This window comes from Bison bison, unplaced genomic scaffold, assembly GCF_000754665.1.
Source record: "Bison bison bison isolate TAMUID 2011002044 unplaced genomic scaffold, Bison_UMD1.0 scf7180017864154, whole genome shotgun sequence".
NCBI lineage: Eukaryota > Metazoa > Chordata > Mammalia > Artiodactyla > Bovidae > Bison > Bison bison.
The window spans coordinates 848,777-860,011 of record NW_011494726.1 but is presented as its reverse complement, the minus strand read 5'-3'; the positions used below and the strand labels follow the sequence as shown (position 1 = coordinate 860,011).

The following is an 11,235-nucleotide window of genomic DNA, read 5'->3' as shown; positions in this document are numbered from 1 at the left end:
CTGTACCACTGGACTCAGTCCTTCAGCTCGCAGAAGGTAGCCTGGAGGGAGCCGGGGAACCCGATGCGCCTCGCGGCTGGGAGACTTGGGGGAGGGGACCCGGGAGGGTTTAAGGATCCGAAGATCTGCTCAGAGACTGGAGGGTAGAATCTGGAGTTGGGGGGCCCGGAGGACGGGGGACGCTGGGCTGCTCTCCGGGGAGGTGACTGACCCTGTCTTGGGCCCCAGGAGCACCGTCCCTCATCCTAGGCACAGCCATTCTGCCTCTTTCCCTCCCAGAAAGACCTGATCTGTTGGAGGGCTGAGAAGAGAGACAAAGGCAAGGGGAAGGGAATGGGCACTGCTGGGAAGGTGGCCTGTTGGAGGGGGCGGCTGCTGCGGAGAGGGGGAGGAGCGCTTCCTGGGGTCCAGCCTCCAGCCCCAGTCCCATCGCAGGCCTGCCCTCTGCGCTTCTATCCCGATACCACAGGCCTTCGGGTCAAAGCTCTCCTGCCTCTCTGTCCGGCTGGGGGACTTCTTCTAACTGGGGTTTGAAGGGTCTGACCCTAGCCCTCCATTTATACCCCTAATTTTGAGCTGAGATGCAACGAGTTAACCCGTCTCCCCAAACCTCAGCTCGGCCCATAAGATGTGTGTTTTCTGCTCTTAAAGGCACAGACAACCCCACAGCCCTTTCTCAGACTCAGGGGAGCTGGAAGGTGGTTGGGAATCCAGCCCGTTGTTAAGTTATCGGGGTTCCCGCTTTCTAGGGGTGAGGTCCGAACCCCGCACCTGTAAGACCAGGGCACCTCTAGGGGCGCAATCTCCAACCCTGGGCTGTCCTATCTATGAGGCACAAATTCAGCACCATGGCCAGGTCCCAGCCGCTGGGTCCTGGTGCAGCCTACGGGTCACCCATTGCCTGACCCTTCCGCTTCTCCCTGAAGATCCTTCTGTTCCAGTCACGTATTTTCCAGATGGAGAAATAGATGCCTTAAAGAGAAATGGCCTTGGAACCAGTCTTTGATTTGATTTTGGGGTTCGGGCTCAGTTTTCATCATCTGGAAAATGGGATAATAGTAACAATTATAGCTATTTCCTCTAATTGCAACCCCTTCTTAGGGTTGCTGAGAGAGTTGTTGAAAAGGTGTTATAGCTCATAGTTTTACACTTGTTCAGTCGCTAAGTCGTGTTCTACACTGGCACTAGTCGCACGTGAGCATACATTACTGTTTCAAACACAGAACACTGGGTCCCACCTCAAAGATTTTGATTCAGTAGATCTGGAGTGGGGCCAAAGATGCTGCATTCTAACAGACGACCAGGTGATGCTGATGAAGCTGGTCCACCGACTCTCCTTTGAGTAGTTCCCAGTTTAAAGTACAAACTCTGAGGCCAGACAGTCCCCAGCAGGAGAGCCATCTTCCCCAATAATTCACCATGGAGTTTTTGGCAGGTCATTTTGCCTCCCCCAAAGCCTCAGTTTTATCATCTGTAAAATGGAGCTAATGGCAGTACCTTCTACAGAGGGCTATTTGTGATAGTAAAATGAGATGATACACAAAAAGTGCTGATAGCAGTGCCTGGCACAAGATCAGGGCTCTGTTGATAATGATATCACTAAAGTGTGAGGTAAAGGAGGAGATGGAGTTAACCAAGGTCACGCGGGGACTCGTCCATAAATTCTATACATGCGTGCTGAACACCTACTGCACGCCAGGCTCGACAAAGTTGCTGGTGATTTGGGAATGAGTCAGACCCACTTCCAGATGCCAGGATCTCCTCCTCCCCCAGAACCTCAGGAGACAAGCCCCAATGTCCAGGACTGGACAGGGGTTTGGGGCTGGCACCTCCCATCACCATTTCCCGAGGAAGCCTCCTGAATATTTCTTATTCAGGATGAGCTCAGCTCAGGGCTAAGTTGCCCCCTAAGTCAAGGATGGGACCACCCAATGCAATCCCATTTGTGACCAAGCCTCTGACAAAGGCATTCTCCTGCCTCTCCTGCCAGGGCCTTCTCCTTGCCCAGGTGCCCATGGTGGGTTCTAGAGGCAGTGCAGCCTGGCAGAAAGCTCTTGGGCTGTGCAGTCAGATGGTCCTGGCTTCTGGTTTCATCTTGAGTGCTCACTGGCTGTGTGACCTTGGACAAGTCACTTCACCTCTCAGTGCCTCTATATCCTCCTCTGGAAAGGGGGACATTTGCATCTGGCTCTGCAGGATTTCTGGGGGATTCAGAGGACATGGACACATGTTAAGTGTCAGGCACACAGCAGGAGCTTAGCGTTGCCTTCTTTTCCATCAGTCCTAAAGGGCCCTGCCTGTATGCACAGCAGTTCCCAGAGGGCCCTCCCACACATGGCAGAAGGCAAGTAAATGGCCTCGACCTGCCACTCTGGCCTTGCTTGTCAAGCTCCTGGGCACTGGCACCCCAGTCCTGTCCATGTTGCCCTTGGCCATGTTCCAGCTCCACCCCCACTCCCAGGAGTGCCACAGGCGAGGACTGCACAGCCCACCTCTCCTCCGCTCAGAAGTCTGCAGTGGCTCCCAAGTCCCTCTGGGAAAAATCCAGAGTTGTCATAATGGCCTCAGGCCCTCCTGCAGGATCTAACCTTGCCTGGCTGTGGAATCCTCATCAATAGGGGGAAGCCTATGAACTTTTCTCAGAATAGTGTTTTTAACTGAGTAACATCAATACATAGGAGCATTGGATTAGAAGGAAAACCAGTCCTACCGAAGTACAGCTATTGACATATTTTCCAAAACAAATGAATTACATAATAATATGTATTAACCCATCGTATCACGTGATCGAGTGCCAGGACTGATGACTACTGTAATGTTGAAGTCGTGACAGTTATAACTGCAGCAGCTGTGAAGTGATGACAGTATCTGATTCCTAGTGGTGACAATATTGCAGGCACTGCTAACACTACCATGCCTTGTCGCCTACACTCATAATTGAAGAGAATGCTAAGTGTCAGCCTGAGATGACTGAAAATAAACCTGTAATTTTCCCATCCTAGTTCAAGGACTCCCTGATTTTATTCATAGACCCCGGGGTCTAGGAACCTCTATTAAAAATCCCTGTGCACGACTCTTCCTGATCCCCTCTCCTCTGTCTCCCATACATCCTGCTGCAGTCACTCTGGCCATCTCACCATTTCTCAAAAATTTCAGACATCTCCACCTGAGGGCCTTTGCACGGGCTGTCCCCTCTGCCTGGAACTCGCTTCCTCAGATCACTGTTTGAACTACCCCATCACTTTGTCCTTTGCTCAAATGTCACCTTCTCAGAGAGGCCTGCCCTGATGGATCACTCTGTTGGTTTTTTTTTTTTTTTTGGCCGCCCTGGGTCTTCGTTACAGCGCATGGGCCTCTCTAGTTGCGGAGCACTGACTCTACTGCAGGCAGGCGCAGCAGCTTCAACACAGACACTCCAGTTGTGGCGTGTGGACTTAGTTGCCCCACGGCATGTGGGATCTCAGTTCCCCATCCAGGGATCGAACCTGCATCCCCTGCACTGGTAGGCGGATTGTTAACCACTGGACCACCAGGGAAGTCCCTGGATCACCCTATTTAAAATGCCCTGGACCCCCAATTTCCCTTACCTTGCTCTGCTTTTTTTCTTTTTTTCCCAATGAACTCACTCTTTTGACACACTATCTCATTTTAACTGCTTGTCTTCTGTCTGCACCCATTAGAGTGTCAGCTCCCTGTGGGCAGTTACCTTTGGTTTGTTCACTTCTGAGTTTCAAGCACTTAGAATGAGACCTGGCGCAGAGTAAGCATTCAGTAAATAAGTGCTGAAAAAGGGCTCATTTGTAAGCTTCAAAATGTTATATTAAAAGGCATTTGATTCTGTAAGCCTAAAACTGCTCTAAGAAATAAAGCTTATTAATTTTTTTCAAAAAAGTATTTGAGACAAATAAACTAAGATTCAGAGACTCCAAGTATCTTTTACAAAGTCACACAGCAACTAAGTGGCTGGACAGAGACACCAACCCAGCCCATCACCATTTGTTCAGGGCCTGGGTAAGGGGGGACAGTGCCTAACCACGACAGTGAAGCACCAGTGGGTGAATTCCAGGCACCCACAGGGGAGACAGTTTGCCCAGAGATGGCTGATGCCTGGTCACACTGAGTGGTGACCACCTGAGTCTGACCCAGCCTCCAAGAGGTAGAGATGGCAGATGGCCTTGATGGCTGCATGCCCTTCCCCCGGGCCTGGCTTCCTCCCACACTCTCCTCCCCCGCAGAATGGCACATGGCTGTGGCCTGCAGCACAGCTAAAGGAGAAAGTCTCCTTGGCTGCTTGCCAGTGTGACCCCGAAGCAGCTCCAAGCAGGACTGTTGTTCCTCTAAAGATAGTCCCCTACCCAGGCAGGAGTCCCACCACCAGGCATCCTTACTGAAGTTCAAGGCCAGGGCCCTGGGAGTAGACGCCCTGCCAGGATGCACCGTCAAATGTCTGGACCTGCCAAGGGCAAAGGCCTGATTTAGTTTCTGTTTCCATACATCCAGAGATCCCAGCCTGACCCAGAGGCTGGATGGCCCAGCGGAGCTCGCCGGGATGGGCTAGAGGGGAATGGTTGGTTGGGTTCCAGCAGAACTCCAGCCTTGACTGCCCTGCAGCTCCTACAGGGCACAGGCACCACCCATGAGCTCAAAGATACACATATAAATGCTTTCCGTCATGCCCACTCACACTTATACACACACAGGCACACACACTCATATTCACACTCATGTACAAATGCTCACACAAGACTGGATGCTCACACTGATTTGTATCCATACCCACCCACACTCGTGCACACACATGCGCAGACATTTGCTCACTTACACAGCTGCCACTCAGACACATGCACACACACTCACACGACTAGACCTAACAAATGCCACCCTGGCACTCCCTCTGCCACAGTTCCCCCCATCTTAGAACCAGCAGTTCCCACCCTCTGCCAAGGAGGGCAGAGCCAGCCCTGTCTCCGGCAGGATCTGAATGTAGCATCAGCTCAAAGCAGGGCCACGGGACACTCTGAGAACACGGAGTTCAGCCTTTCATTTTACTAACAATTAAAAGGAGGTTCAGAAAGGGGCAGCAGTAGTTCCGAGGTCACACAGCATTGCCCCACGGCAGAGCCAGGCTGAGGACCTGAGTCCCCTGCCTCCCCATCCTGCCCACGGGGCCTGCTTTTGGCTCCTGCAGCAAATGAATCTGGGTGAGGGCTGGGGGCTTCAAGGGCTGATTACCCCTTCTTCCCCACAGTCCAGCACACAGACGGGGTTGTTCATGTTAGCTGTGAGGGTGGGGCATCAAGTACTCTAAGACATCAACCAGGAATGCAGGGTAGGGCAGTGTGTGTGTGTGTGTGTGTGTGTGTGTGTGTGATAACAGTGATGTTGGAACCCATGAATTAACCTCTCACACTGGGACTTTATCCATGTCATTCCACCTCAACCTTTTGCCAGCCTTGAAGGAGTAAAATACATTCCTCATTTCACAGAAGCTAGGGATCAGAGAGGTCACGTGACTTGCCCAAAGTCATATAGCAAATAAGCAGCAGAGTCAGCCTTCAAGTTCAGGTCTGTCTGCCTCCAAAACCTAGTCTAATTCAAGAAGCCAAGACACACATTACCCCTACAGTATGCCAGGCACTGTTCCACAGGGACTAATCTATCTAATCCTCACAACAACCCTCTGAGGAATTTACTCGTGAGACTTCCATTGAACAGATGAGGAAACTGAGGCACACAAATGGAGAGCTACTTGTAAAGCCAAGAAAGAAAGAAAGAAAGTGAAGTCAGTCAGTCATGTCTGACTCTTTGTGACCCCATGGGCTCTAGCCTACCAGGCTCCTCCGTCCATGGAACTTTCCAGGCAAGAACACTGGAGTGGGTTGCCATTTCCTTCTCCAGCAATTAAGTGCTAGAGCTGGGACTTGAACTGGCACAGTCTGGCACGCAGCTTAACATTTTGACTATAACACCATGTTGCCTCTTCTGGGAGCTTACCTCTTGGTATCTGGGAGGAAGACTGGGGACACCCAGGCTCAGGAGTTACCACCTAGGTATGGAGGGGGGTCATCGATGCTTTACCAGAAGAGACCTGTGCTTCTCTTGGGACGCCTTCTCTTTCTCCTGGGCTGGAGACAGAAATAGGGAGAGCTTGTAGGCATGGAACTTGCCATCCTTTTGCTGGGAGACCTTGGACAAGCCGAGCTTTCTCTCTGAGTCTCAGTCCACAGAGAGAGGACAGTTGGACTAGGTGGTCATTAACCATCTCCCAGCTAAGAACTGTTGGGCTGGATCAGGAGCAAGCTAGCCTCAAAACTCTCCATTAGAATCTACCAGCTCCAGTGTTTGTCAGGGACCCTCTGGACCTTAGGGAAAGACTCTGGAGAGGGCAGGTCCAAGACTCCCTGGAAGGAGCCCCCGGGGCAGAGAACACTAGTCTGGGAGTCAGGAACCTTCTAGTTTTAGGTCAACTGCCAAAGTGGCTGTGTGGCTTTGAGTAAGTTAGTTGCCCTCTCTGGGCTTTCACTTTCTCATCAAGATAAACAGGGAGATGGTCCCTGCTCTGCCACCCTATGAAAGGCTGTTGTGAGCATCCAACGACCAGATAGGAAGGTGTTTGGGGACAATAAAGGGCTAGGCTGATGTCAGCAAATTCTTTTCACCTCACTTTAGATTTCTCAAATCATTTGAGAAATTTTGCTGTTGATTATGATGATGATAAGAAATTCTGCAAATTTCCTGGTCAGATTCACGTTTGGAAGCCAGGCTGAGTCCAATCCTGATAATGATAATCATGAATTAAGTGCTTTCTATGTACCAGACACTGTGTCGGTGCTATTATTAATACTTCAATTCCGCAACAACAAAAAAATCTGAAGCCTAGAAAGTGTAAGGAATCTGCCCAAATTCACACAGCAGAGCCAGAAATCCTATCCCAACTATGTCCAACTGTGACTCCCAGCTCCCTAACCACCAGTCAGCACTGCCCCTGGTCCCCAGGGCAGAGCTGTCTTCCTCCCTCCACCAGGCAGCAGGCACCAAGCACCAGGCCCCCACGAGGTACGCCACCCCGTCCAGCACCCCAGGGGCCCAGGAATGGGTTCCAGCAACATGTCCCCTCTGGTGTGTGACCTCTGACCCCTCTTCCTCCACGCCCCGCCCCACCCGGGCAGAGGGTCCCCGTGTGTCTTCCCGCCTTCCCCGCTCTGACCCTGGCGCCTGCAGGTGCGGCTGGTGATCGCCGAGAAGGGCCTGGCGTGTGAGGAGCGGGACGTGAGCCTGCCACAGAGCGAGCACAAGGAGCCCTGGTTCATGCGGCTCAACCTGGGCGAGGAAGTGCCCGTCATCATCCACCGCGACAACATCATCAGCGACTACGACCAGATCATCGACTACGTGGAGCGCACGTTCACTGGAGGTACGGTGGCCGCGCAGGCCCAGACAGCGCCCGGAAGCTTGGCAAACCTGGGAACCCACGCCCCAACCCCCAGGCCTGGTCTCCCCAACAAGGAACCATGGGCTACAGGCTGGGCTCAGATACCCCCTCCAAGATCCTCAGATCCCCGAGGACCCCCACTTGGAGCTCTGGGGCTATAGCCTCCTCCCAGGAACTCAGGAGTCACAGACTGGGCCACAGCCCCTCCCGAGCCCCCCAGGCCCGAGCGGGGCCCAGAGCCCCTTCTAAGTCCCCACAGACAGGACCCCGATCACCCAGAGAGGCCAGGGTTCGGTCGGGACCCTGAAACCCTATAAGCACAGTCAGAAGCAACAGACTCTCCGGGAAGCCGGAGACCAGCTCGGATACCCGAGAACTTTCCAGAGGTGAGCAGGGCCCAGCTCCTCAGAGCCCCCAAGTTCTTCTCCACCCCTCCCTGTTCCTTCCTTCCCTCTGGCCCTGCTCAAGTTCAGTAGTTCAGTCCCCATGGCGGAGACGGGCCCAGATGCGCAGTGTTTAAAAAAAAAAAAAAAAAAAATTAGTTGCCAACATTTAAAAACCAAGGATGTTTCAGTTTCAAACATCCAGGATTCCAACTTCTCGCCAAGTCTGGCAACACTAGGCCTAGACTCCCACCTGAAAACAGGCCTTGGCAGGTGAGAAGCTGCCCCTTGAAGGACAGTCTGGCAGGGCTCCCTGGAGGAGAGGTAGGCGGGCAGGACCACTGGCGTCCCCTGTTAGCCTGGTAAGGACCTTATCCCAAGAGTCAAGGAAAGGGGGTGGGCCCAGGAAAGTGTTAGTCGCTCAGTCGTGTCCGACTCTGTGTGACCCCATGGACTGTAGCCCGCCAGACTCCTCTGTCCGTGGGATTCTCCAGGCAAGAATACTGGGGTAGGTTGCCATGCCCTCCTCCAGGAGAATCTTCCCGACCCAGGGATTGAACCAGCATCTCTCATATCTCCTGCATTCTCAGGCAAGTTCTTTACCACTGGCATCACCTGGGAAGTCAAGGAAAGGGAGTGGGCCCCAGACCGCTGGATAATTTGTGGTTCCAGGATGCTGAGGTTGGGGGGTGTGGTGCCAGAGGCTGGCCTCTCTGAATCAGGGGGGCGGGAGGCCCAAGACTGGGCCCTCCATCCCCTCCCCAGCCCCGCGCTGTGTCCCGCAGAGCATGTGGTGGCGCTGATGCCGGAGGCGGGCAGCCCCCAGCACGCGCGGGTGCTGCAGTACCGCGAGCTGCTGGACGCGCTGCCCATGGACGCCTACACGCACGGCTGCATTCTGCACCCCGAACTCACCACTGACTCCATGATCCCCAAGTACGCCACGGCCGAGATCCGCAGTGAGTGCCAGGCGCGGGGGTGGGGCCGCAGGACCCTCCTGTAACCTTGGCTTAGCCCCCCTCCTCCCTCTAAACCCAATCCTCACTCCTCCTCGTCTTCCTCCTATTTCTGTGTCTCTTACTCACTTTCTTCCTTTCCTTTCTCCTCTTTTTACTCCTTCTCTCCTCTTCCCCGTGGATATCTCTCTCCATTCCTGTGTCTATTTGTTCATTTCTCTATCTCTCACTCTGGGTCTGTCTGTGTCTCTCTCTCTGGCTTTCCATCTCACTCACTGTTTTGAACTGAATGTCTCTCTCCATCTCTGACAGTTCCGCTTTCTTGTCCCCATCTCCTGCCCCCCTCCTCTTGTCCTGCTATCCCATATAGAGGCTATCGGGCTATCTGTCGCCCCAGAGGCGTGTCTGTCCACGGGAGCTTGGACACTTCTCCAAAGGCATCCCAGCCCCAGACACCTGGGGTTGGCAGCCCAGGGCACTGAGTGACATTCGGGCTGGCATCACCAAGGATGACTGCCCAGACGTTGTGAGGCCCCCAGTGGAGTCTCTGATTTCTGATTAGTCCATCACATGTGTACTGTCATAACTGCCAGCTTGAATGTGCCCACAGCCTATGTTATCCTTTCATTTTTTTTTCCCCCAGTACTCAGTATATAAGGGTTGGATGAAATCAGATCATCCATCAACAACTGTTTACAGACTTTGGTCCAGGCTCTATGCAGACACCATGGAGTCCTATACACAGAGGAAGCGTGACGAGTCTAAGTAGATAATAGATGCTTGGTAAATGGTCACTTCCTCTCTCTCAAGGGAATGAGGCTCATGTCTGAAGGTGAGGCAGATTGTGGAACTTGATTTCATCCTTTTAGAGTGCCCCTAAACAAGACTCAAGATTTGTCTATATTGCCCTGTCCCCAGTGAATCAACAACATTTTTGAGGTCTTCTATGACCCAGGCCTTAGATAGGGAGCTGGGGACAGAAGGGGACTGTTACAGCATCTACCCTCCCAGGGTCATGGTTTCCTGGAAGCAGAAAGACAAATGACCAGGTAATCACAATGCAGGACTAAGTAAATTTGAACAGCGTCTCAGGAGAGCAGTGTGGCACTCTGTATCGAATATTAAAAGGCCCACACCTTTGGAGATTGTCCTGCGATGACAATTGGATGTGTGAGCCAAAGAAGTATGTACAAAGATATGCATTGCAGCATAGGAGCTAATAGCGAGAAGCTGGAGATAACCTAGTTGTCCATGAGCTGGGGAAATGAATGCATGAATGTGTATGCGTGCTCAGTCATGTCTGACTCTTTGTGACCCTATGGACTGTAGCCCCCCCAGCTCCTCTTTTCATGGGGTTTTCCAGGCAAGAATACTGGACTAGGTTGCCATTTCCTTCTCCAGGGGATCTTCCCAACCCAGGGATCGAACCGGAGTCTCCTGTGTCTCCTGCATTGGCAGGCAGATTATTTACCTGCTGAGTCATCGGGGAAATAACCTTGTTGTCCATGATTTGGGGAATAGGTAGATAAATTCTATTTCTTACAAACAATGGACCATCGCGCAGCTGTTAAAAAAATAATAGGCTTATGGAATGCTCTTTAAGACGTATTAATAAAGAAGAAGAAAGTGAAGCATCTAATGTGCTATCATTTATATATGTCAAAGGGGGTCCAATGGATACACGAGCGCTTGCAAACACAAAGCGTATTTCTGGAAGGATGCATGAGAAGATTAAGGGAACAGGACTAAGGGACTGCAGATTGAGAGAAGAGAGATTTACTTTTCTCTGTACATTCTTTAATATTGTTTGAATTCTCAAGCAAGTATGCATATATAGTCTGTTCAGGACTCATTGATTTAAATTTTTCTAATCTAGTACCAATCAGTGTTATGATAAGGGGAACACAGAGGCTGAGGCTAAAGAAGATGCCCATCCCAGCCTCTGGGGTTATGGAGGGCTTCTGGAAGGCAGCAATATTCAAGGATGACCAGGAACTAGAAAGGGAAATAAAAGAGAGAATCCTTTTAGGTTCACGGATAGGAGAGGGAGTGGTGTGAAACCGAAGGACACTTAATGGGGTTGACGTGTGTAGCCCAGTGGGGGTAGGTGTGGTCCTGGTGTGAATCTAGGGAGTAGGGCTGGCAGAATTGGAATTTTATCTGATGAGCAGCAGAGAAACAGTGGTGGAAAGTGACAGGATCAGATTTGCATTTTATAAAAATCATTCAACAGAAAGAAGAGTGGGTGGGACAGTTAAAGGGTCCTGGCTGTCATCTAGGTGAGCAGTGATGCTGGTCTGGACTAGGTGGAAGGAGTTCCTAAGTGCTTCTGAAAGATAGAGGTGCTCCCCCATCTTGTCCTGAGTTATTTGAAGGTACCTAGAAGGCACTGGTGGGGAAGGCAATGGCACCCCACTCCAGTACTCTTGCCTGGAGGATCCCAGGGACGGCTGCAGTCCATGGG

At 51.9% G+C, this 11,235-nt stretch overlaps 1 protein-coding gene across 4 annotated transcripts in view; it reads left to right on the top strand.

The window, feature by feature from the left end:
* The first annotated feature begins 6 nt into the window (after positions 1-6).
* Positions 7-11,235, top strand: part of GDAP1L1 (ganglioside induced differentiation associated protein 1-like 1) — a 23,181-nt gene continuing 11,952 nt past the window's right edge. For 2 of the 4 annotated variants that reach the window (XM_010840998.1, XM_010841001.1), the window contains exons 1-3: positions 7-36; positions 7,222-7,414; positions 8,601-8,774. In XM_010840998.1, coding sequence (XP_010839300.1) covers positions 7,309-7,414; positions 8,601-8,774 — 280 coding nt within the window. In that variant the 5' untranslated portion in view covers positions 7-36; positions 7,222-7,308. Of the gene's footprint in view, positions 37-3,920; positions 3,930-7,221; positions 7,415-8,600; positions 8,775-11,235 lie in introns of all 4 variants that reach the window. The other 2 variants (XM_010840999.1, XM_010841000.1) reach the window with 2 other exon arrangements.